Source organism: Numida meleagris, chromosome 2, assembly GCF_002078875.1.
Source record: "Numida meleagris isolate 19003 breed g44 Domestic line chromosome 2, NumMel1.0, whole genome shotgun sequence".
Classification (NCBI taxonomy): domain Eukaryota; kingdom Metazoa; phylum Chordata; class Aves; order Galliformes; family Numididae; genus Numida; species Numida meleagris.
In genome coordinates this window covers 112,293,312-112,321,076 of record NC_034410.1, presented here as the reverse complement: position 1 = coordinate 112,321,076, position 27,765 = coordinate 112,293,312, and the positions used below count along the sequence as shown (strand labels likewise).

The following is a 27,765-nucleotide window of genomic DNA, read 5'->3' as shown; positions in this document are numbered from 1 at the left end:
CAGGCAAATTCCTTTTGAATTATCCCCCAAAATACTGTCTGTGAGTAACAATCTAGAGAGTATGCACGTGTGATGTAGAGCCATGATGTCAAATGCATTAAGTAGTAACCAAAACATTAAGTTTCACTTTGAACTAATATGGTGCCCATTTTAAAATCCCCACATGTGGGAAGAAAGAGTAAATCCCCTGCAGTTTACTCATAAATATTTATAGGGTTATTCAATCCATTGTGTAGTGAATAACCAAATGAACTCTGATGTAAAACAGCTCAGCTTCTCTGTTTATACAGTGTGTCTGACAGAGTGTAATTACAAAACACATTTTTCTTTTTTTTAAATTTCTTCTCTAGCTCCTTGAAGCACCTAGACTTTGATCTTGGCAATATAGAACTGTAATTGTTCAGGGACCTGGAATCTTACAGATTAGAAGTGCACAAATTCTTAAAAAAAAACAACAACAAAAATATATACTATGTAGTTCATATTCACATAGGCATATTTTGTAAGAACAAATGAATATATTATATAATTCATCCTATATTTTTGATCCTGGTAGGAAATTCTAACACTGAGTAGAGCAAGTCCAGAAAAAGAGCTTAAGTTTACAGATTTGAGAAAGGAATACTGCTTTTGTTATCTTTTGTTATTTATTACTTTTTTTGTGTGTTGAAAGTAAAAAGGAAGATATGCGGACCAGGTGTAGGATATGAATTTTGACTTAGTGTATTCATGACTAGTGCAATTGATAAGGTCTACTATTTCTGAAAAGCGTAAACGTTCAGAGTCAGCCTTCTTTTGGTATATATTCTGGTTGTTCCCCAGTATTCAGTTTATTTTCTGTTGAAAGTTCTTTTTTTAATATATATCAGGAAATCATAATCATAGACTGAAATGCTGATTTCAGCAACAAATTGGAAACAGAAAACTAAGAGATGAAAGGAGTGGGAAAGTAAGTCTATACTGTGCAGATGTACTTTCATTCTCAAGAGTCTCTGTTTCCTCAAATGAAAGGAATTCTGTCTCAAAAAAGAGTTTAATTCACCATGGAAATGTGCAAAACTTATTCAAGGCAAAGTCTTTGCATATGCTATAGGCACAGATGATGTTCCATGTAAAGCACCACTTTTATCTTTATTGTTTTGAATATGTTGGATCATAAGAATGGATTCACTCCAACTGCCACTTCAAAGCTGCACAGATAATCCCACATCCCTCTTGCTTTGTTTGCATTTTTAATTTTGCTCAAGTAAAAGCAGAATCAAAGACATTTATTCTCTGAAAAATGTCTGTACAACCTCCCTCAAAAGTCCTGCTTGTCTGCAGCAGGGTATGTTACAAAGTTCTTAACTCATTTGAGGATGTTTTTCTTTACTTCATGCTTTACTTATTTTACATGATAGAGCGCATCAATTTCTCACTGGACGGAAGTCATCAGTCCCTACCATGCCAAAAAATTCTTCTTCTGTAGATCATGGAGCCCCTAATCTGTGGAGCAGGTGCTGGTGATGAAACAGGAGAAGCAAGAGGAATCAAACTGTTTCTGATGTATATTACAGTCATAATCACTCAGCCTGCAATGCAGATGTCAATAAAAGCAAGGTCAGATTCCCAGTCATAAAACATTTTTGCCTGTTCTGGTTCCCGAGTCTGAAAAATGGGCTTGAGTGCAGGCAGCCTGTCCTCAGTTTCTTTTTCATCCAGCTGCAGACTCCATGGGCCAGTGTGGTGGCTTGCTCAAAGAAGAGAAACAACTGCAGCTGAAAAGTTCTTTCATTTATTTGGGACAAGTTCCCAGGTGACAGCAGCCAGTGAGCAGAGCAGGTCTGGTGCTTCTTCATCTAACAGCTCAGGCCATCCTCTTTGAACTGATCTCTGTTCATGCTCCAGAAGAGATCCCAAAAGATACAGTCCTCATCTTTATATCTACCACTGAAAGTCTTGTGCCCCAGGAAAAGGATGGGAATATTAATATGAAAGAGAAACAGTTGGTTTGGAAAGGTTTATAGATCAAGCATTTTTCAATGTCATTTTTGTTCAAATAACTGCAAGCATAAAGATAAATGCAAGCTAGGGAGCTTTAAGTGAGTAAAGTCTTTTTCTAGATGACATTATTTCTTCAGATAGCTTGATCTGCAGAGGCTGGCAGTTTGAAATAAGTGTTATCATGCTGTTACCCCTCTGGTCCTTCATGAAATCAGGCAGCCTATATAGCTAATCTGGGGATGCTTTCTTTCTCACCAGGGGGAATACATATTCCACCCCCTCTCTAAAAATCTACAAAGAAATGAGTGCCTAGAACTGTACAATTTACTACAGTGAGTGTCCTAGGTTCAATAATGCTGTGAGGAAATTTGTGAAAACCCTGGAAACTGCAAGACCTATGCAATCTCCCTGTTATTCATTGCTTTCTATATAAATTCTTTTATCAATGAGTATCTAGGTTCTTATTTTTTGCTTGCATCAGTTTTACAACTGTATATTTCCATCTATTTTATCAGAATTATTTCTGGATTACAGTGGTGTTAGTTTACAATATTTTAATAGAAATGAATGACTTCTCTCTGAAAAAGAAATATCCCTAATCAGGTATTTTCCAGTAGTACCTCTAGACTGAAAATAATAGATCAAAGGAGAAAACACCAGCGGCCATAAAATATTCCTTTCTTGAAGGTATGAAAATCTGTGAACACAACATCACGAGAAAACAAATGCCTGGAAAAATTCAATATTATTTGTGCTTTTTGTTTACGGACATCCGTAAGAATCACTCCTGTTTGCCTGAGTTAAAAAAAAAAAAAAAATTAGTATCGAGGCAGTAGGAACAAATTTGTAAGAAAAGCCTACAGGTGGTAGAGTATTTCAAATACCCACTATGTGTGATTTCACTCTTGAAAACTCATTCTAGAAATCAGTGTTTTCCTTGAATAAACACTCCAGCTACCCTGATATAAGTGTTCACAGTGTAGCTTTAATTTTCTATGTTGATCTTTGAATTTTAACTTTTTTATTTTGTGTAAACTCATGTGTATTAATATAACAGATTCATTTTAAGATAACCAAAAGGATAAAATTAAATAAAACTAATTACAAGTAAAAAAGGAAATGATAATGTTCTTTTACGAGGCTGTTTTTTACACAGTGATTTTTAATTCACAGTGATCATCAAATAATCTACATAGCAGGAATTTACATAGAAGTTAAAAGAAAAGTAAGCTAAAATGCTTCTGCATCACTAGAAATATTTCTTGAAAAATCTTTATATATCTCATAAGTTCAGACAGAGATCTAGCAGATGTGTCTTTGTTGTGGTTTAACCCAGCAGGTGGCTCAGCACCACTCAGTTGTTGGCATGCTCCCCCACGTTCCCAGTGGGATGGAGAAAAGATAAAAAATAAAGTAGAACTCATGAGTTGAGATAAAACTATTTACTAAGATAGAGAAAAGGAAAATAATTATGACTATATATATCTATATATAAATGTATGTAACAAGTGATGCACAAGCAATTGCTCACCACTCTCCGACCAAAGTCCAGCTAGCTCACCGAGCAATGGAAGAGAGTGCAGTGAACTCCCATCCCCTTCAAAACTCCTTCTGCTTGATGGCATATAGTATGGAATATCCCTTTGGCCAGTTTAAGTTAGCTGTCCTAACTCTGCTGCCTTGGGCCCTTCTCTGGGAATGGCCTTGGCTCTATATAACACTGCTTAGCAACAACTATAAACATCAATGTGTTATCAATATTGTTTTTCTCCTAGAACCAAAGCATAACAACATACCAGACACTCTGAAGAAAAGAATTCCATCCCAGCTGAAACTAAGATGGTCTTTCACAACACATTTATTAAATAATCATTTTGATTCAGACTAACATCAGAATTGTGGAGAAACACCATTCTTCATAATTTCTGTTCTTTCCATGTGGGCAATTGTTTCAGTTGAAGCTTTCTGTGTATTCTCCAAGGACAAAAAGAAATGAATTTGCTTTTCAAGCTTCTACCTTAAGGTGATTTTGTTCTCTCAGAATTGTTACTGACATGTGAAGAAAACTTACAAGCTGAAAGTAATTCACATCAGTCTCCCTTTCAAGACCACTAGCAATCTTACCTGTTGAAATCATAATCAAACCACAGCAAAGAAATTATTCAAGCATCAGTTTCACTCTGTCTCTGTCTATTATGAACCTTCAGAGAACACAAAAATCCTTATACAAACGTGTTCCTAGCCTTAATCTAAAATACCATCTTTCTTACTTGTGTTTGTCCATTTTCATTTCATGACCTGAGACTCATTTCTTTTGCTCTATAAAAGCACAATAAAATTGCTTTTTCTCTTAGACAAGCCTGACAACCACTGAAAAGAACAAATAGAAGTTAAAAAAATAAAAAAAGACAAATTAATCATGCATCTCTACCTTCCCTACTACTGTGATAAAGTAAAGCATTGCTTCTTAGGCACTTATAAACCCGTGTCTTAACTGTACTCATGTTGTATTGCCGTTGTTATCTAGACACTGCAATCTGCTTCCAATGTGAATGAGTCTTGTGGGTTATGACCCTCCCTCTTTTCCTTCCTTCCTTTTGTAAATCACAGTGTTGCAGCACCATCTTCTCTGAAAGGCGCTGAAGGAGCAAAAGAACAAGTCTGGTGTCACCACTAAGTTTTACAACAGTTTCTGCAATACTAGAGCATGAACAAAGAACAGATATACATTTATATTACGGAATCTTCCTAAATCAAAACATATTTTTCAAGAACACCTTGTCTTTATGTGAGTAGTTCTGAGAGGAGCACATATGCGCATTGACCTTTTTCCTCAGTGAAAGCCAAATCATGCCCTCAAACCTCGAGGAGTCTGAGTTGTTCCACTGCTTGTTTAGTGAAATCCCAGCTCTACGTTTCCACATTTCCTTAGGACAGTGTTAGTGCAGCACTTAGAGAGTGTTGCAAATCATCCGGGACCGCAGTCATGAGGGAAAAATAAAAATATTTCTGCAGTCAGATCACGTTCAGGTGGCAAATTTTAATGTCAGAGCTAGGCTGCAAATTCAATATTTGATTAAAAGAAAGATGTCCCATCGGTGAACAGCTCACACAGATAACATTTTTAATCAGTGAATATTTTCCCCAATATAAGAAAGACCAGTCACATGGTTATCAATGCTGTAAACAGAAGGAATCATTCTGATGAGTACTAGTGAGCACAAATCTATTGTTGTTAGGAGCTGCAGGACTGCAGTGTGAGGTTTGCTGCTGGTATGCCTGCCTTCTTTACAGTAAATGTGCACACTGGCTAAGAAATCAGTCCATCTTGGTAAAATATCTTCTCATTATTTAAAAGCATGTTTGCATCTAAAAATCAATTAGAAATATATGTTCTGGAAGAAAAATAACAAAAAGTGAAACCTATTCAGCCATGTGAGCACTTCACCTGGAGAAGGAGTTCATTTCCTTGAGTGGCTTATCAGCTTTGCAAATGGAGTGGACCTGATAACAGCATGCTGCTGGGGGCACAGCAGGACTGTTTGTATTGCACTGCAGCTTGGCAGAAAGGTGCAAATATGACTGCACCTTCCAAGGAAGCCACCATGTACCGACTGCCACAGAAGTTCCTGAAAGTTTGGGGGTATCTGGAGAGGTGTGAAGAGGAACATCCTTGGGAGCACTGTGCTATGGCTCAAGCAGGAATTTCCAGGATCTTTGCTTTCTCAGTAGCCCATCAAACAGCTAACGGAACCTATAGTCAATAGAGTGTTCCTAAAGTCCAAAGAAAATATTGCTTAGGTTTTTTCTAACTGAAGAATGTTGGACTTCTTATTCCCTAAAAAACAACAAAATTGCTAATCTTTTTTTTCTAGCACAGACACTTCTTTCTCTTATAATTTCCAAATTACCAGTGTAACATGATTTCAGCATTCTGTTTGATGTCTTTACCTCTTCCACTGCCTCTGTCAGTCTGCTGGGATGCTGCATTGTATTGGAACCAGCAGCCACTGGGCTTACTGTGCACTGGGCCACTGCAACTCCCAGTTCAGTGTCAGTTCAGGTTAACTTGAGAAACTCTGGAGACAGATCTGAATGAAAATATCTGACATTTATCTTGACTACGATGCAGACATATGGTTTATTATACTGCTTGTGTCACAGAGAGGTAATTTCAAGCAAAAGTTGAAGGTGAAAGAAATTATTTTCCAAATCTTCCATTTATAAGTAGAACAGAAATATAAGAAATATCAAAATATTCATAAAATTCTAAAACTTAAAATTAACAGTGGACTTTCATTTTTACTTTAAGTATTTTTTCTTGTAAATGAAAACATTTCATAATATTTTCACAATGTCATTGATTTTTTCCATATAAGATGTTGGAAAAATGCCGTAGTAATTTTCATGTCAACAGAAAACAGATGTATATCAAGTCCTGCAATATGTCTAGAACAATTTAGTTCTCATATTGATTAGCTGACAAGGCGAAGACACTGCCATATTGCTAGTGCTTAAACTGCTGTCCCCTATCCCCTCACCTTTAACCAGCTCCACTTCAGGTGTTGTCTAATTCTTTCTCAAATCCATATCATAACAGTTAATGAATAAATGGACATGTAAATAACTGTGCTATCAGTGATTCCAGTTCCTTTTAAATGAGCTGCTTGAAAAAGCAGGATCACCCAGGGAATGAAAACTCAGATGGAAAAAAGCCACAGACTTTTCTTGTTACTGTCTCTGGCAGTTACTTTATTTATTCCGACTGGTAATTAGACACACATACTTGCGCATTTTCCCAACCTATTCACTGTCAAGCATAATGCAGCCTAACTAAAACTAACAGTAAAGGACAAGGTAATTTTTAGAACATAGGTGCAGATGTAGTCAGTAACTTTGTTTCTCTTGAATGTATCTCTTTCAACACTGATGGCTTGATATCAGCAAAGGAGAAACCGGCTCAATGCAGTCCTGATCTAATCCTATAAACACTGGAGAATTTGCACAAGGTATAGATTGCAATAAATGTACGAGACAGCTACAGATTGGTATAAGCCATCTTCTCTGCAGTCTGTTACAGAGACTGAAAAGCTCCTCTATAACTGCCCAGGCTGAGTAAGTTCTTCTGACTTTTAACAATCTGGTTATCACTCTAAACTTACTCATGAATCTTTGAGAAGACAGGTCTTCCTGGCTATTATTATTAGGCAATTCCTTCATACCTCCTGTCACCCCTGGAATATCTATGAAAAACCATGAAACCATTACACCCCCTTTTGGAAAAACATTGAAGTTGAGCTCTGCAGACAGCACAAAGTTAATTTTCTATGCCAATTGCACAATTCTTTGTTTGCAAACTATTTGCAATTTGAAAGTTACAAGCAAACATTCAAGGAGAGATGTAATACCTTTAGGACTACTATATTTTACTCATGCACCGTTCCTGTAGCCCTTAACAGTAAATTGTCTCATGTTTTTCTATCACATGCTGATGTTGACTGGCTTTCTTAATCAATTACATGTCACTCGGGGAAATGGAAAGAGAGTAAGGAACCTGGCTGAGCACTGGTGTCAGCCCCTCCAGGGCTTTTCTTTGAAGAACAATGTACACGATGTGTTCCCTAGCATCTTTTTCTGTCCAATTATAAAAATAACACGGCCATAACTAATGGGAAAAAGTGGACTGCTGCACTACCTTGGAGGCACCACATCACATAGTGATATAATTAGCCCTTTTGTTATATCTAAATGAATAAGAACCAAGCTGCAGCTCTGACTGCCTGAAGGGAGGGGCAAAAGCTCCTTTACAACCTCTTTCAGAGCAACTCCTGGAGCTTTTATAATGGCATGGAGAAGGCAATTCTTAACGCTGAAGATACAGGAAGAGCCATCCAAATTAATCTAAAAGGGATTGAGACTTATGGCTCAGTAGTAAAAGCTTGGTCAATGATCTGAACTTCATTAAGTAACTCCAGCACTGCTCCTGCACTTAGCCTCTCTATAGCTCAATACTCACAGTGTTTATCTTGATTAATTATTTACACAAGAATCATAAACTCCATTTTAATGTCTATTGTGCTAAATATGGTTGTTAATTAAACTGCTTTTTTTTTTTGATGAAAAAAGCATTTAAATTTAACAAATGTCGTAATTCACTGCAGTATTACACAATCAACGTTTGGCATATTCTTTGGAGACAGGGGGGTAGAAATAATTCCCAAAGTGAGGCAATCCCATGGGATGCTCTGATACAATGGCTGGTGACAGAGTGATGTTGCATGTTCTAGGTATATACATTTAGGACAACAGAGAATTATGAAAAAAATAAGAGGAATTAATCCCTCAAAGATAAGAGGAACTAACCGAGGACTGCATTACTATGAACAAATATAATAAAAATAAAAATTCAGAGTATTTGAAATCACCCTATCTGGTTAATTAAAACAGGAGAATCTGAAAATGTAAGGATGACAAATGTAAGAAAGATTATATTTTTAGAAGTAAGTGTTTGGCATCAAATTTCATCAGTAATTATGAATCTTTTGGACAGGTGAGTACTACTTTTATCGACAGTGAGTACATAAATATCATTAAAGGTTTTTCTGGCATAACATACAGAGGTTGCAATTTTTCTACCAGCAGTAGACATGTTACCAAGCATTCAGATCCTGTACTGAAAGCTGCTGTAGAAGTCCATTGCCTATTTGGAGAAAGCACAGTATTTATAAATTCAAGAACTGAAAAGGGCACTGGAGAGAGCTATTTTCAGGACGTATACCTATTGTCTAACCCAAATCCTGGGAGACAGTGACCAGTTAAATGTGGTTTTGTCATCTCTTGCATGCAGAATCATCATTAAATATATCTAGAAATGAAGTCCTCCAACTACTATAGAGGAGTGCAAGCTTCCTCTATGCTGTCACATTGCTGTACACACACTATATGTGTTCCTGTACCAGACTGATAGCATGCACCAGCCCAAGTGAACCATTACTGAATGAAGATCCACTTCAAGCTCTTCAATGGTTTTAGTGCCAATGATCTCTAGAGTAAAGAATTTTAGACTAAAACTATGGTCAACAGCCCTGCTGCTTTTGATACATCTTCACTCCACTACTTATGCAAAAAACAGACCTTTCCTGGGGGCCATAATGAAGCCAAGTATAAGTAAAATCAATTCCTACAATAAATTTAAAAAAAACCTCTCTCAATCCTTGGCTTCACACCCAAAGCTCAAAGTATTTTCAGCTTCTTTTCTAGCTGTGCATCAAGAAAGTATACATCAGATGAAACTTGCTGAAAGGCAAAACGTTCATAAACAGCGCAGAAATGCAATCCTTATCCAGACAAAGCCCCAGCTCCATGCTCAATTCTCCACTTGAAGACAGGCCAGCAGAACTACTGACACAAGACAGACGTGTGTAGCTTAATGCAGGGCTGGAGGTGCTCACACAGTGCCACATGGATGAGCTTAACAGAATAGAACGATTCTGAATAGAAAACCACCATCACCTCTAGTTTCACCACTGGTGGAATTAGCTAGCCACCAAAATGGATATTAGTAAGGATTTCAGTTAACGAGATCAGCCCAGTATTGACTGTCTGACATCGTGTGCTGTTATAAAATGTCTCTGTAACTGCTAGATGTCACATGAGAACATCCTACTCAATCACGCCAAAAAGGTTGATCATTAGCTTCTGTGCCTGAGATTAAAAAAAGTAAGATATTGGTATAAATCAAGGATTTATATACTCCTTTAACTAAAGAGACCCTTTAACTACTTGCCAGCTCCTGCCTAGGTCCACTCTGAGGAATGAATTTCAGCTGGAGATTTGCGCACCACGGCTGCATCAATAGAAGGAAGTTCCTGTATACCTGGAAGTGTTCCTGGCACTGGCACGCAGTCACATGCCACATGGCATGAATTCAACCTGCTCTAGTCAGTATTCTCCCAAACTGTTCCCAGAACAGTTTTGGTTGGAAGAACAATCCCGTATTATTCCTGCTGAGTGGCTTGAAGGCACTATTGTATTTTGGAGACTGAGACCAACAGCGTAGACATGGGTTGCTCTGAGCCAATTGGCCTCAGCACCCGGTTTCCTTGACATGATTCAGTGATGTGTGCAGGTGTAATCTGTCCATCTTGCTGAAGAATTGCTCGCTTACCCAGTGGTCACAGAATCCAACTCCCAGTTTTGCTACTTTTGAGTAGGTTTTTTTGACTGTTCTAATACTTGTGATATAACAACTTCATTACGTACAGTAATTCTGCAGAAAGGAAGGAATTTTTCTGGTTGTATTGTGGTTGTACTACTAGCAATTAAGTTATCCCCTATTGATTAGTGCTTGACTTTACCTTAGGCCAGTGTGATCACTGCTTTCAACATCACTATGGATAATATTTATTTCTCTTTATCTCACTGAATCACATCTTTGACTGACTTTGTAGTGTAGTGAAAATGAGGTAACTCTCCAGGAGTTTTTTTTGTTTGTTTGGTTGTTTCATGGTTTTTTTGGTGATTGTTCCTCATTTGTAGGTTCTGTTGTCACCTAGGGGCTATACTAATTGACATGACAAGAGCACTAGATGGACATCTGCTAAGTAAAATAGTGCTTTTTTTCAAAATATCCGGTATTTGGTCAGCAGTAACATGCCAAACAGCTTGAATGCTTTGAGTGTTTTGGTGTTTGTTTTTTTTTTTTCTCTTATATCTTTTGTTCCCTTCAATGTTCTATACTTTAGGTATGGATCTTCCATACAGTGAAGAGTACTGTCACTAGACTTCAGTGGAAAGTTAAGCTCACCTTGTGCAATGCAGTGACACGAGAAGGTTATAACTTGTGTCCCCTGAAGCACTCTAGTGTCAGCTTCTCACTCTGCTAAAATTAATTTGTTTTGCTTTTTCAGTACTGATGAAATCATACTGCTGCTAATTCCAGAGCTATCCCCATGAACCTTGGTTTGGGTGTTTCTGCTTCACAGTGCAGCTGTGGACAAGCGTACTGTGATATAAGCTTCAGGATCTAATGCAAAACTCTCTGTTAAGGTCCCTCTCAAAACTAATCTGTCACGATTTTCACTGGAATACACATTTATTCTCAAAAACTTCAGGTTTCACTAAAGAAATTGCATTTTAAATTTAAAGGTAGTGTGCAGATATTAATCACAAGAATATGTACTATGCGTAAAATAAATGTAAATTTTAAACACACAATTTAAATATATTTATTTTTAATTGCATCTCACTCTCCCATATTTCTCTTGATTTTTCCCCGATCTAAAGAAATGCTTAAGCCTTCAATACTCAATTCATTTCAATAGTCATGTAAAATAAGCAACGAGATACAAAACTACAGTTTCACTGGTGAAATATGTTTTCTCTGGAAAAAACTATAGAGCAAATACAGAAGGAGCCTTAGAGTGTTGGAATTAAATAAATGATTATGTAGTCTATTCTTCAAAGCAGAGTCTAATATAGTTACAGCTGGAGAACTCTGTGAATATAAAAATGTTTTATACCAATTTAAAAATAAAAGAAAGATCTCAATAAAAAGTTACATTTCAGAAATGGAGAACTGCAGTGAACTAAATACCTGGACAGGTATCCAATATTTGCACCTAGAGGGGTTTCTTCTTACTGAGGCTCTGACTCCCTGTCAAATGGAATTGCTTACCTTCCCACTCGTTTGGACAAGGGTTAGCATGATAAAATGATTTGTTATGCCAATAAAATTTTTGTTACATTATAAAATGGTTTGTTATGCTACTTCTGCTACATAAAAATGTTATGAAAATTAAATGGGTTGTAAGGTTCAAAAAGGAATGTTCTACTTTTGGGACTAGATACAACGAGAAGAAAAAAAAGAAAGGTCTACATAGCCAGCCTTCTAGCAGCTCTTCAGTACTGCAAAAGGACATTTTAACTAACCACTGAAATTAGTATCCCAATTAGGAAAACAGTTATGCATCTGAAATGAATGAGAACCTCCTTAGGTCAACAGAAAATTGGAGGAAACTGAAGCAAGCCTGATAATCTAAATGGTGACTTCTGTCCTGTATGTCAGTAAAATAAACAAGGCTAAAATACAACTCAGAATGGAAATTGAAGTACAGATTCCTATGCTAATCACAGTGTCTCTCAGATGGGATAAGCGAGATAGTAAGACTGGAGGAAAACTCTACTTTACATATTTTAACACTGTGTATATCAGTCAAAAACAATATCTGAACCTGGCAACTATTTAATTCCCAGTCAAGTCTTATAAGTCCCAGTCACATTTTGAACTTTCAATGTACTGTGTACAGAATTTGTTTGATTGTTCCAGGCAATAATTCACCAAACAAGAAATGGACATCTTATGCTTTACGTAATGCCGCACAAACTATTACATCATTTTTGTGTTTTTCCATGTTCGTTTTTCATTATGGCTCAACTTTTGGTGCATGGCGCCCTTAAGATTTCATTCTTGAATGTCCAGCCTGCCTGGACTCCGTTGCCTTTCAGAATCACCTCTCAAAGACTGTGTGAACGTTCTATAAATAGGCTGAAGTCGACTGAAGTCTAACAGGTCAAATTGGGCATCTTCCCTAACTGGCTGTCTGACCACCAGGAAGTTATCTTCCACACACTGCAGGAATCTCCAACACTGTTTACTCTCTGCTGTAGTGTATTTCCAGCAAACGTCTGGAAAGTTGAAGGTCCCAGTGAGACAAAGGGCTAGTGACCATGAGACTTCCAGTTGCTTATAGAACATTTCATTTGCCTGTTCATCCTGATTAGGTGTTCTATAGCAGATTCCTTTAATAGTATCCACCTTCTTGCCCTTTCCCTGACTCAGTGCTTTTATCATCATTACCCAGATCCATGCAGTGAAAGCATTCCTTACCATACAGGGCTACCTCAACTCCTCTACTTCTCTGTCTGTCTCTACTGAAGAACCTGTAACCATCTGTCACAACACTCAGGCATGTGAACTGTCCCATCATTTCATTTAAATGAAAGAATGATTTCTTTCATTCAAAATATAAATGTCATTACCTTGAAAAAGTCATTACCTTGAAAAATAAAATCTGAGAATAATTTCAAACTAATAAATGAGACCTGCTCTACCAATCTCTCTTACTTTGCTGGTAGCAATATTTGCACGTCAGTTAGTACAATAGCTTGAAGTACTGAATAGACTAGGAATATTCTGCCTTTCTTGTTGATCATATCATGGAGCTTGTCTCACCAGCAGGCATGGACTGAAGACCATAACCTTTATCATGCTATCCAACAAGATCCAGTGGTCATGGCTAGGACCACAAACCACAAGCATTTGTGTTCTCAGAATAGGTGCAGGTATCTGAGGCATATCAGACCTATGTGCACTCACTCCTGGTGGACCATTTCCTTCGTACCACGCATAGCTATGCAGAGGATGAAAGAGATACTACTTCTAGGAGATCATACAAAGTTTGCGCCAACCAAGCTTTTGAGCTCAAGCAAAATCAGCCATCAAATTGAGGAGAGGCTGTGGCTAAGACTGATCTGCTGCTCTCAAAGTAACTCATCCAGACCCAGTGCTTCCCTGCACTGCCCACAGCCCTCAGGTGCCTAGTGGCTCATAGCACGGCTCAACAGTCATGCAATAGACAGCAGACCTTCTCTAATCACTTCTATTGCTTGCAGTTTTGACCAGCATTGCCACCACAAAAAATAGATCAGGAAGGCAGAGTATTCAGATAGCCCACAGTCTCAGGAAACAACAGGTAACATGGTTAAATATAAATGAATGCTCTCATTCCTAATATTTCTCTGATCTTTTTCAAGTGTCACATTTATATCTCACTTTGGGAGAACCTAAGCTGCATATCACGTAAAATATATTTACATTCAGGACTGAATAAATACCATCAGCAACTGTGAACTTTGGAAAGGTTTAGGCAAACTAATTTTGGACAAGTCTGCTCTCCTTTTCTGTACATCTGAATGAATGAGAGATGAGAACTTAAGACAGTTTTCACCTCTCCCAGTGAAGTCCAGAACAGGAATTATCCCAATTTATCACTTATATAGAGCCTCAGAAGATATAAACAAAGAGAAGAGCTGAGTACATTTTAATAATGTGACTATCACTCTCTAATTCAAAATACAATACAATTCCAAATCTGTGTTGCTATTCATCAACGACTACATTACCCTGTCAAGAAAGAAGCACACAAAAACTGAACTCTGAATGCAAAAAGATTGCTGGAGTCTGAGTACAAGAGGAAATTGGGACTTACAGAGAGGAGTATTTGGATAGCGCTGTGAATGACCTCTAAGTACTGGAAATCAATTATGCAGCCTGTCACAGAGACGTAGGAGTAATCATCTAGGATGCCAGGAGCAGAAGGACGCACCACCCTTCGTATGCAGCCAGGCCCATGCTCCCGCCACCAGGAACGGTGCATTGAGATGTTAAAGGTCATGAGATCAGTTTCCTAGGAGACAGGGAGGGAAAAAACATGAAATCCTCTAACTCGGTATTATTTAAGATGAAGAAATGGAAATAAAAAGTGATTTTAGTTATTCAAAGGAAAACAACATAACTTACCTTACCCTTCACCCACGTAATTTTAACATGAAAGTAGATGATTAAGAGGGAGAGAGGAAATTGCAAATGTTTATCATTTATTTGGTAATTGTGCATTGGAACTCCTGTCCGCTAGAAAAACCATCATACCAAGTACAGTACAAAACATAGTGCATATCCTGAGTCTCCACGGACTTCACTGCCTAAAAAGCAATTTTATTGTTATTTAACTAAAATGTGAATCAATAATTAATTCTTTAAACAGGAAGCAGAGAAAGTCTTACTCCATGGTTCTGGAAGTGATCTAAAATAAACTTCCCCCTATATACTTAAATTAATAACTATAGAAAAAATCAGGCATTATTTTAAATTGGGCCAAGCAGATTGTTCCAGCTACCAAAGATTCAAATAATAAGCTCTCTGCAGTCAAGTATCTGAGTATGGTAAGGAGCATCTTAAATCAACATGAGGCAACCAATGTCACTATGTGGACAATTTTATGCTTGAAAGCATTTTTTTTGGAGTTTGCCTTCAAAAGGGAGGGCTCAGGAGTGCTTATTGGCTGAGGACTTGGCCTGGGAGCAAATGAAACCATCTTGATACAGGAGACTGGGAGATGATACCATCGTATCCTGTGAAGGCAAGATACAAGCTGGCATCTCCCTGCTTCCTCTTATCTGCTGACTTAGATTTGCAAGGAAGATGGTTTCCCTCGGAATCCACTGAGACATTTTTTAATGGTGTAGTTGGACACAAGGATTCAGCTCTCTTTTCTCCCTTCTGGCCCCCACAGAGATTACCTCCTTCTCAGCTATGAAACTCACTTCTGTGAACTGATTTGAATTTAAAATACAAGCAGTAATTTCATTCAGATCAGCTTCAGCAGCAACCACAACTTGTCCAATCTGACCCCAAACTCAGTAATAAAAGGTACTGTGGCTGTCTTATAACACATCCAGTATGTGTGTATATATATATATATGTAACATATGTGCAACAGTGAACATGGCATACAAAACATACAAAAGATTTTCTAATAGCTTACACATGAAGTACAGCAGGAAAATTCATCTGTTTTAATAACAGATTCAGGTCAATTAGGCCTTGATCAAGTAAAATACACTGAAGTTAACTAGAACCCATTTTAATGCCAAAACCAACTTCCTCACTGGCAATTAATGTGAAATAAGCTCTATTAATACTTTAGATAATTCAGATTTAGGTTTCCCCATTTCCCCATATCGGTAAACTCCAAGGTAGTTGTAATAATGCATACAACATTGTTTGCCATAGGCCCACAAATTTCCCTATTCTCACATGCGCCAGTCTGTGAACGCTGCACGTACACCAGTGCTGATTCACTTGTATCTCACTCTGAAAATCTGTCTTGTAAGTTTATCTGTGGCAGTTTCACATTGACAAAATGTATATTTGGTGCAAATTCTAGGTTCCACTTCTGTTAATTGCCTTTATTCTAGCTACATTTGAAAATTAACAGGTGAATTACATCTTGCTCATCTCTGCAGCTGATAGTTAGCAGTAACAAATCAGCTGATGTTTTACTCTCCATAAGTTCTTTACCCTTAAAATGAAGATTTGTAGGATCAATCATTCACAGTTGATGAAGCATTTGTCTTTTGACTTTGTATGTCATTCCTTGATACCAGTTTAGAACATGTTCAGCTGCACTATGAAAATGATTTACAAAATCAGAAGTTGACAGACAATTCAGTGTAATGGAAATGTAATTACAAATACAGTCATAGGAAATAGCTGAGGCTTTCTCTGTACAACAATGCCAGAGATTGCACAGTGTTAACAAGTGCTTTTAGCAATTGTCAAGTGTAGAAAATGCCATTTATCAAGCGGCGTGCACATACTCATCTATTTTGGTAACTCTTTGTTGAGTACAGAAGTGGATTTTCAGCGTGGGTTAGTCTGTATCAAACGCTGCAAGTTAACATTTCGTCATCATAACTGTGGGAATAAATAGTGAAGTCTGTATGTCTGGTGTTACTCTCATAGCGTTCTTTGCCCTCAAGTTTTGGTATTTTTTTTTCCCTCTATTGTTTCTTTGTGTTTTTTGTTTTGTTTTCCTTTGTTTTTGTCATTAAGTTTTATTTACTATGGCCTGTGCTTGTGCTTATGCTTAGTTCACAGCCAATAGCAAAGAAAAGCAGTAGACTTGACTGGGGAAACAGCTCTGCTACCTTGCTAACAGCTTTAAAACATACTGCTTTCGTTGCATTTTTTATTTGCATAGTAATTTGGTTGCATAGTTGCATTTGGCAACTGTAAGTAAAATCTTTTGTTTCTGAAGTACTGCTACATTCGGTTCCTGAGAAGATTTTCAAAAATTGCTTAAATATATGATCATATTTACAGATATCTCCCTGAGTTTGTCGACCATTATCCGAGGTCATTTACTAAGAAAACAGTGAACATGAAGCGCATCTGTGGACTCTTTCATATTTTAAAGCTGCTGGTGCTTCAGTGAGGGAAGGAAACAGCACCACTATAGCAAAAATTATTTTATCCAATTAAAAAGAGATGTCATCACAGCACTTGCAGCTGCTGTTATTATCATTATTATTATTCACAAATTATGGAAAAAGGCCATAAGAAGAGGATTTCATAATTACTTTTCACTGCGTGCATTATGTCTTGAGTCTTCAAACCAAGTACAAGGAGATAATGATGGCCCAGCAAAGACCACTTCCAGAAATGCAAACAAAACCACCTGGTGCATGAGCTTGACCTCTAAAATATCAGTTCACAAAATGGCAGCCGTAAGCTGTTTGAGCTGATAAATGTTAAGCTGCCAATCAATAAATGGAAGCCTAAAAAAAAATCAATTTTTTTTTTTAAAGCAGCTGAATCACACTCCTATCTCATTTTTCTGAGATTTTTAATCTGTAAAGTGAGTTGAGTAGGCCAGGCTTTGAAAAATTAGCCTATATCTTTATTCTCCTTTACAGAAGCATAGGAAATTGAAAGACTCTATGGTTGATTGTAAAGGTTTTAAATATCAGCATACTTCTAAGAGTGCTTTTGTATCTGTGAATTCAGTATTTGGAAACTGGATGGTGGAAAAGCTGTTGCTCAAGTGGATTATTCTCAATTATATGTTTAATAACAGCTTAGAATTCTTAACAAAGTACAAGCAAATACTTGACTTTTTTTTCAGTGGATAATGTGCTGTTTTCCAGTGTTAGAAGCAATCATGAAGCAAATGCTTATAACATGCTTAAACATCAGCAGGTGATGTAATGTAAGCTGTTTATTTCTTATAAAACAATGATAATGTTTGATAGTCAGAGACCAAATTCCAGACTCTGCACAAGAGACATCAAGCTGTCCCTGATGTATCAATTGAGATTCATTTAACAACTGAAATTTGAATTGTGGAATGAAAATTGCTGTCTTCTGAGCTACTGCTGCATAATGTGCTTTAACCTGACTTGCAGATGTCGCATCAGGAAAGCCGAGGCACAGGCAGAACTGAACTTGGCAAGGGATGTTAAAAACAATAAGAAGACATTCTACAGGTACAACGGCCAGAAGAGACAGGCCAAAAAAAGTGTACCTTCTTTGTTAAATGTAAAAGGAGAGCTGGCTTCAACAGATGTGGAGAAGGCTGAGGTACCGAATGAGCTCTTTGCTTTGGTCTTCACTGGCAGCCAGGATTCTAATATTTCTCATGTCCCTGAACCCTGCATCTCTAAACCTCTAGGTGGGGACTGGGGGAGTAAATCCCCCGCATTGTAAGGGCAGAGCAAGTCTGAGACTGCCTTATGAGACTGAATGCATACAAGTCTATGGGGCCAGACGACATGCATCCCAGTGTTCTGAAGGAGTTGGCTGAGGTGGTTGCCAAGCCACTTTCCATCATATCTGAAAAGTTGTGGCTGTCAGAGAGGTCCCAGGTGACTGGAAAAAGGGTCACGTCACTCCCATTTATAAAAAAGGGAGCAAGGAGGACCCGGGGAACTACAGGCTAGTGAACCTCACCTCTGTGCCTGGGAAGATCATGGAACAGATCCTCCTGGATGATATGCTAGATCACATGAGGAATGAGCGTGTGATCCGAGACAGCCAGCACAGCTTGTCACGGTATTATCTAAGGGTCTGCATCCGTGACAAGGGGGACAGGCCCGAAAGAAAAAAAAAAACGAGGAAAGAGAAAGGGGAAAAAAAAAAAAAATTGTCGGCGGGGAGGGGCCGGCCCCGGGCGGTCCGGCAGCTAAAACGGCAGGGAAGCCGCGGACCCACACCCTGGGGAAACAAACGGAAGAGGGGAAAGGCAGGGGACTCGTAGGCGGATCTAACACAAAGAACAGCGGCACCAATCAGAGGAGGAACAACTAATTTTACTAAACATATCAAAAATGAGACTAGTAGAATTGTAACAGAGAGTTTACAGGCTGAAAATCTTACACAGTAAACTGCAGAAGGACCACGTGCTTTCTCCGCCGGGCAGGAAGGAACAGACCCCGCGTCTCCCACGCGGCTTCACCGACCCCTCCCACGCAAAGACCCCTGGGGAGTGCACCTCCTCCCCTCCCCCTCGGAGGGCCATACCAAAAAAGGCAGTTTGCGGTAACCAAGGAATGAACTCTTTAACTGCCCATGCCTTACATGATGTAATGATGTGGAATGCCGACAACAAAAATCACAAAACCATAACACAGCTTCACCAGGGGAAGATCATGTCTAACCAGTCTGGTGTCCTTCTGTGATGGAGTGACGGCATTAGTGGACAAAGGGGAGGCAACCAATATCATTTACCTGGACCTGTGCAAGGCCTTTGACATGGTCCCCCACCACATCCTTATCTCTAAATTGGAGAGATGTGGATTTGACAGGTGGACCACACGGTGCATAAGGAATTGGTTGAAAGGCCACAGACAAAGAGTGGTATTCAATGGTTCCACGTCCAGGTGGAGGCTGGTAACGAGCAGTGTCCCCCAGGGGTCTGTCTTGGGACCGGTGCTCTTTAACATCTTTATCAATGACATCGATGATGGAATTGAGTGCACCCTCATCAAGTTTGCTGATGACACCAAGCTGGGTGGTGCAGTAGACACAATGGAAGGAAGGGATGCCATTCAGAGGGACCTCAACAGAGCCAGCAGCATGCTCTTGCAGCTTGGAATGCAAAGAGTATCCTGAGCTCCATCAGAAGAGGGGTGGCCAGCATGGAGAGGGAGGTGATTATCCCTCTCTACTCTGCCCTCATGAGGTCTCATCTGGAATACTGCGTCCAGGTCTGCAGCTCCCAAAACAAGAAAGACAGGGAGCTGTTAGAGAGGGTCCAGAGGAGGGCCACAAAGATGATCAGAGGGCTGGAGCACCTCCTCTACGAAAGACAGGCTGAGAGTGCTGGGCTTGTTCAGCCTGGAGGAGAGAAGGCTGCGGGGTGACCTCATCGCAGCCTTCCAGTACCTAAAAGGAGCCTATAAACAGGAGGGGAGTCAACTCTTTACAAGGGTAAATAATGGCAGGACAAAGGGAAATGGTTTTAAGTTGAAGGAGGGAAGATTTAGGTTGGATATCAGGGGGAAGTTCTTTACTATGAGAGTGGTGACGTGCTGGAACAGGCTGCCCAGAGAGGTCATGGATGCCCCACCCCTGGAGGTGTTCAAGGCCAGGTTGGATGGGGCCCGAGGCAGCCTGGTCTAGTATTCGATATGGAGGATGGCAGCCCTGCCTGTGGCAGGGGGGTTAGATCCTGATGATCCTTGAGGTTCATTCCAACCCAACCCATTCTATGACTCTATAAGAAGCTTTCACTTGAGCATAGGACCAACACAATAATCAAACTTCTGCTCATGTAGAGTCTCACTTAACTGTCTAAGGCTTTTTAAGCTTTTGAACTATGTATAGGATTTGCATTGGCTGTCAACCCAATGATTAATTTTAATCTTTACTGGAAATCACTAGTAGTGCAGATGCTTGCTTTTAGGTGAGATGTCATCCCTTTACGTCCCAATAATACTGTTTTTAAGTGTTTGGAGATAATGTGTAATTTCATTCTACCTGCTTAAATTCTACATTTGGTTTTGAGTAGAGATTTTCTATACTTGGGTGCTGAATTTAGATAAATCTTAATAACAGATGGCATGGTTTAGTTTAAAAGTAAGTAACAATAATAAGGATATTTCTTTTATTGGTGTTTACCTTATGTATGGTGCTTACAAGAAAAAAAATGAGAATTTAAGGTCATTTAATAAAAATCACCAGATATAAAGACAGAAAATACACTAAAACTCCATTCCATTCCCTAAGACAAAAAAGTAGTTCTGACTTGCTACTCAGTTTCTGCTTTTATGAATGTGGAGAAAAGATTTACATCAAAACCTGATCAATAGTTAATAGAAGGTAATGCACAGTGCTAGGAGAACAACAGTACATTTTCTTGTAAATCTCTGTTCCCAATTAAGTTTGTAGTTAAGATGCAGTGATGTTGACATGGGCAATGGACAGACACATTCCTTAGTAACTAATTTCAAGGAGACATTAATCCGCACTAAATGCAAATGATGTGTTCCAGTGTGAACAAGACCCGCTCAAATTTTAGAAGAACTCTGGCTAATAGCAGATGCTCGTTCTCTAAAAATGCCCCATTGGCAGCATAACCTTAGTTTTCTATCTTGTTGTTTTTTTTCCTGAAACCACTGTTTCTGGTCATGGCTTACTCTGTGTGTGATTAGTTACACTCCACCTTCTATCACTATGCTGAACAGATTGGTTTTGAAGACCTGGGCAGATAACCCTGAAGAAACCCCTTGGTAAATAGGGAAATTTCTGTCACTAGCTCCCATATTATCTTGATTGGGATTTTGAGTACTGACTCAAAAAAATTGTGTTTTTAATTTAAACTCTCACTTCAGTGTTACACAGTTGTTTTTTACTTGCCTAACGAGTAGAGGTAGAAGGTAGTTCACTCAGTAATCATGACACTTCTAACAGTGTAGCAGAATGATGAACCATGCTGCTTCAGGGCAATCTCTCTGGGTTGTTACTAGTGAAAACATAACACAGCCAATATATTGCCCTCATCCTGAAGTGAAAAGATTACATAAAGAATATCCTTAAATTCAAGTGCATAGACCCTGCTGGGACTACTCAGCTCTCTAAATGGACTGATGTCTTCGACCCAGCAAGCGTGCGTATCACCCAATACACTCCAAATCAGAGGTACAGCGTGATGCACATAAATCCATTACTCCTAAAATTTCCCAGTGTCAAGTTCTTCAGATAAAACAGATGAGAAAATCCCTGCATAATGGGCAGAGAATGGTTAAGAGATGTTAAGAAGCACAGTCACCCTTTGTGGGGGGAAGGTTAGAAGTTTGTGGTTCCATGGTTCCACTAACTGAGATTAGAGGTTCACAGACTGAAAAAATCCTTTAACTATGACTAAAGGAGAAGATTCCCAAATCAAACATAAGTACAGTTAGAAAATTGCACTCAATTTCTTTTCTTCTTGTGAAATGAATCCATATTACAAAGTTAAACTTTTTAATCAATTGGCTAGATCCCCCCCCCGCCAAAAAAAACCAACAAACATGTACGAGTTCAGCAGTACTGTCTTTACTATCCTTTATTCTTTGAGCTTTGTCAGTGACCTATCCAAGGTGATTAAAAAAAAAAATTCCTCTGCATTACTCAGTTTACCACACACTCTGGAATCTTTTTTCTGCATTCCAAAACTAACAATATTAAAATTAGGTCTGCAGAACTTACTTTCAAAGTAGAGTATCTTTAGAGAACCTAAGGTAAGAAGGCAACAGAGAAGCAAACTGCTGCCTTCTTTATGCAACATTAGATTTGGCCATTAGAACCCTTCGAGGGGTTGTTTTCTGCAACTTGTTGCCCTCTAAAGATGAGCTCTTGTTCTGGCAATATTCAGAGTCATGCTCAAATACTGGTTTTATGGCTCATGTCTTCTCCTAGGTCTACTTCACTTTTGTGGTAGTCCCCATGCCTGAGAAACAACCCAGAGAAATAATATAGTATCACTAGAATATGCTCTAAGAAAAAATGAAAAAAGACATGAGATAAGGTGATTGGATCCATACGCACCTTACTCATCACTTGTCATAGGAAGTGCAGTATGAGCATAAAGAAGTCATGGATGACCAGAAGAGCTATTTTTCTCCCATGGGGTCCTTGGCATCTGATTAAGCCAAGCACTTAGTCTGAAAATTGCTCTCACCTGTTCCCTCTAATAATCCAGCCAGAGGTAAGAGACAAACCAGGTTTGGAGTGATGGCAAACTATGAGCACCATTTTCATATTTGAAGACTGAGAATAGGATAAGGGTTTCAGTAAATTCAAAGCAGACTGCTGTGTCCCTTGGTCAAGCCAAATGTACTTCTATCTGAAGCAAAGACTCAAGATGAGACCGAAATGTAACTCTAATAGTGTAGAATCGGAAGCAGGATTGGTGTGACATATATATTCATCAGCATGTATACTGTGGGAAAACATCTTGGCAATAGCAAGAACATGTAAAAGGTGGCTTGAAAAAGTCTTTGTACAAAAAAATGTGTAAACAGGATCCAATTATGGATCATAAACATTTTCTAAAAGATTCATAAAACTATGAACATTTGAAAAAACAGTTTATAACATAAAGCAGTTTTCAGTCTCAGCAACACCATTTTAATTTATCATTTTTATGTTTATCTTTGCTGTTGTTTTCAAACAAAAGTTCTCAGACCCCTAAGGAATTCTGCACAGTTTTAAATATAAGAAAATTAGAATTTGTCACCAACATACCCTCCCTCCAAGACAAACTGCTATAGAAAACTCTTTCCACACTGTTTTGCAATATATTATTTGATACTTAAAGCAGAAGGACTCAGTTTGAACACCATTCCAGTCTCTAAGCATTCTATAAATACGCTGCTTCATCAAGGAAGTACATGTCTATTGAGAAGACTCTCAAAATGTTAATGGAGACTGAATTTCTACTCTTAAAATAGAAATGTGTGGCTTAGCTTTCTTGTGCTAAAACTGCTTGGTTTTACATAGTTCTCCATCATTCACACTGTGGATGTCCTGATGTGAGAAACTGCAAAACCAATCCTTGCACGGAATGGTACTTCTAATGTTCCTAGGAAATATATGCAAATAGCAGGCACAATCTATGCCAAAATCCCACATAATTCAACATGAGGAACAGAAGCAATCTAGCTGCAAACCTAAGTAGGATTCATCTTTGTTATTATCCAGATAATTTTATTTTGTGCACAGGGGTTGTGAAAAAAGAAAGAATGGGAATAAACGCATGATTTAGAATACAATGTTGTAATAACAGTACAGTTAGTTTTAATAATTTCCTTTATTTTTGGTGGCTTCTGCATCCTCCCTCTCCATCCTGGGCTGAGGAATACCACAACTTCCCTGCTAGAAGACAAGGTGGACTCTTTGCAGGAAATAAGCACGAGACCGTGAGTCCTAAATTTAAGGGTATGTATCAGAATCCAATGACATTAAAATGCACCATAAAAAGACTTTTCAAAAGTCTCTTGAATGTTAAGATCTCCAACAAGAAAAATAACTCCCTCTTTTGAGACTAATGAGAATGTTCCCACCTGCATCCAGGAACACTTTTAAAGATTAATAGGCCAGTTTAGGTAACTGCTGTTCTGTTCTCTGCTTTGCTTGCTCGAAGCAATGCAATTGCTCATGATATTGCCAACTCTTGTTGTTTTATGGCAAGTCTGGTTACATTCAGTGCTTTTGTTAAAGCCTCCATTCCCAGGGACATGAAATTACAATAAGGATTTTGGCTTATTATTAGAAAGTGAGCTGAAGAATATAAACTACAAAAATCCCAAGCCCTATTGCTAGGCACTTCCAGTCTGTACTGTAAATGGTATAATTTGCCGCTACTCTTGAAGCTTAGCTCCTGGTCCCCTACAGATATTGGATGATCATGGATCCTCCAGGGTATAGAAGAGGATCAACTATTTTTTAACTGCCCAATTGAAGAGCTCAAAATTCACATGCACTGTAGAAAGCTTAAAAGTTAGAAATCATAAGGAGTACCCAATTTTACTGATCGCCACACAACAGGATTTATTGGTGCTTCTGTTAGGAAATTTGAATACATGACAATCTTAAGAAAAGATAGGACATTTATAAAAAATAAAAATTGAGATTTTAAAATTTTAGTTATTCTTACAGTTCTGAGCAGTTGAAGACACTGCTACCATCTGTACAGGACTGGCTTCCACTTCAGAGAAACCTTATTTTTATTTTTGACTGTGTGCAGAAGACAACCAGAAGGACCTACTGATTCACTGCATCTTTTGAGTGGGCTCCTATATAGTTTATTGAATAGAACTGTCTGCCACTAACAGATTGCCATGAAGTGAGTATCTGCACTGCTGAAGCCCTCCTGAGGGCTCAGAATACAAAATGAGAAAAGAAGCAGTGAGTAGCAGAACTGTACTGAACTACCAGGGGTCTGCTTTCGTCTTATTTTTATTTAAGCGAAGAACAAGATGTAACTTTTTTCTACTCTTGAAAGCACACATACTGATGACACTTTTTATTTATTATTATTTCTTGCCTGTGATATTAGGTCACCATATTTTTAAGTCTACCTGTTTTTGTGGTGTAGTTTCCTAATGACCTTGGCATTAGCAGAGCAATGCTTTAACCACAGGCCTTGCTTATATTCTGCTGGATCAATGAAAGTCTCTTATGTGAGTATGTTACTTATATTAGAAAAAAAAATCAAAGAGAGTCCCTTTAGAAAACTTAAGTTTAAATGATGAAATTTGAAATCCTCCCTTTCCTAGAAGAGGAAGTGAAGCACTGACAGCAACTGCAGAAAAATGTTTTGTTCTAGGAGAGCTCAGTTAATATGATATATTGAATTTCCAATTGCCTGTAAGCACACTGATCCATATACTAGCTCCCTTAAAACATTTTATGTATATAAATATGTATACTTTCTGTTCTATATATGTACAAAAAGTATGCATTTACATAAATAGATAAATATACATATATTTATTCTTACCTGCATCAATTAATGACTCAACAGTGCTTTCCTGAGAACATCTGCGGTCAAAGCAGACAGCATTAACAATCTCCTTCAGCAATGCACCGTACCCTGGCTCTAATCAAATGAATGTAATCTGCTACATAACCCACCTCCAAATCTCAGTAACTGTCAAACATTCATACAAAAAGGAATTCTCATTTGTCCTCTCAAATTATTTTCAGATTTTCAGAAGATTATATCAGGAACAAGGATCCCTTTTTCTCTGACGTATTTTGTCTATTGCCAGTTTACACTCATAATCAAACTTCCAAGATTTTTCCATGAGATTAATGACCAAAATTTAAGGATATCCAGTAACTTCTGGGTAATTTCCATGTGTGTCATGCCAAAGGAAATCAGTGAGGTGCTGTGACTACTCATGTTTTCATAGCAAAGAAATTTCTCACAGAAGTTCTTCTAATAAATTAGGTTTAATACGATGACCTGAAATGTATTTTTAATCCAAGAGGGAAAGACATAGTGCTCTGTTATGAACTTCAAGTCTAAGCAAATTACTTAATCATCCTGTAAATAGATGTTATATGAATCTGGTCACTTTAAGGGATGAATAAAAACATAGAGAAGTCTAATGATCCATTCATTCTTTAACACCACCAATTTGTCTGCAATCCTTCATCCTACAGTTTTTAATATAGCCTGCTCCAATAAATAAAAATAAAATGAGACTACTGCAAAGATGTAAGAGCATATCAGTGTTTGAAATGATAGTTACATTTCACTGCCAATTTTGAATTTGAAGAAAAATAAGCTACTTCCAGATAGACTGAGAGGATTGTAAATGACAGCAAGATGTAGGTTTAAAAGGACAAGGAATATCAACACCCCTTTATATATTTACTGAAATTAGTAAATCAAGAATACTACATAAAGGGTTGCCCAATATGTATGTACAAATACTTTTCAGTTTTTTTCTAAAAACTGCATTAACAATGAAGCATTTTTCTGCAAGGTGCTGAGTACCTACAAGTTCTAATACACTTCAGAGATCATTAATCTTCACTATAAACAATAATTATTGCAATAAGTAGCATTTTCATTTTGTGTTTTATTTTTAAAACCACTTAAAAAGCATTGATATGAACCATGTCAATGTGACTCCGGAAGCAGCTGAAAGTCTGAGCAGTCTACAAAGCCGCTGAGCTGATTCAAGAAGCATGTATGCAAGTTACTTAATTTTAACAAGCATCCCATTGACCTCAGAGATCTACATATATTTGCTAGATTAGTGCCAGAAAGGAGGGAGGAATCAAAGATTCAGAAAGAGAAGGAGGAAAAAAAATAAGAACAAATGAGTATATTGCTACTACTCTAATTGTATGCCTTGGGATTAATACAGAATTTCTTATCAGTACCTGCTATACAGATTTTTGTAGCTCATGCTTATGCATAGACAGGAATGCTTTGGCATGTTTTGCTCTAAGACTCTAGTTAGGAATGTGAAAACATTTGTAGCAGATGTTAATGTTACTCCCAGATACAACTGGCACTGTTTCAAGAATATTACTTTTAAAAGGTGAATTAATTTCCCTTTCAGCCTCTGGTGGAGGATGAGGAACACAAAGTGGGTAATATTGTTTCTATTTAACATATGCCTCACTTGTAGCCAACTAATATCTGCGTGCTAAATAACAAAGATGCGGATGAATTCAGAGCTAAGCATGTCTTGGAGAGATTGTAGGTAGAATAAAGCAGGGAAATTTTGAGATGCGAAGATGCTAATCAGGAGGGGATAAAGCTTCCTGCCTTTTACTGTCCACTGATCCTTGGAGAACTCCCCACTACTGCTCTTTCAGTAACTGCCACTTCTTAGAGCCAGAGACTGAACGAAAAATTTTGCTTCTTAAAGCACTGCAGAGAATTAAGTCAATGAGAGGGGATGGGTCAGCTTTAATTTCTTGCCAGCTGGGGACAGGATGCATTTTTGTGGTTATCAAAGCAGTGCTATCTCAGCTGTGGAGAAGAAGCCCAGAAATCAGCCCTGCCCAGGAAATCCATCTCAACGCAGTATATTTGGATGTTAATTAGCAGGACTGTTGTCAACGGTTTACGGGCGTTTGGCCCGGTTCCGTGATGAATGGGACGGGGGACCCACACCACGGGAAAAGGGAGAAGGGAAAAAGGGTAAGGAGATGGC

At 38.2% G+C, this 27,765-nt stretch overlaps 1 protein-coding gene across 2 annotated transcripts in view; it reads right to left on the bottom strand.

Annotated features, from left to right (window-relative positions):
• Window positions 1-27,765, bottom strand: part of NKAIN3 (sodium/potassium transporting ATPase interacting 3) — a 356,427-nt gene that overhangs the window by 64,896 nt on the left and 263,766 nt on the right. For both annotated transcript variants that reach the window (XM_021388682.1, XM_021388683.1), the window contains exon 4: window positions 14,253-14,450. In XM_021388682.1, the coding sequence (XP_021244357.1) occupies window positions 14,253-14,450 (198 nt within the window). The remainder of the gene's footprint in view (window positions 1-14,252; window positions 14,451-27,765) is intronic.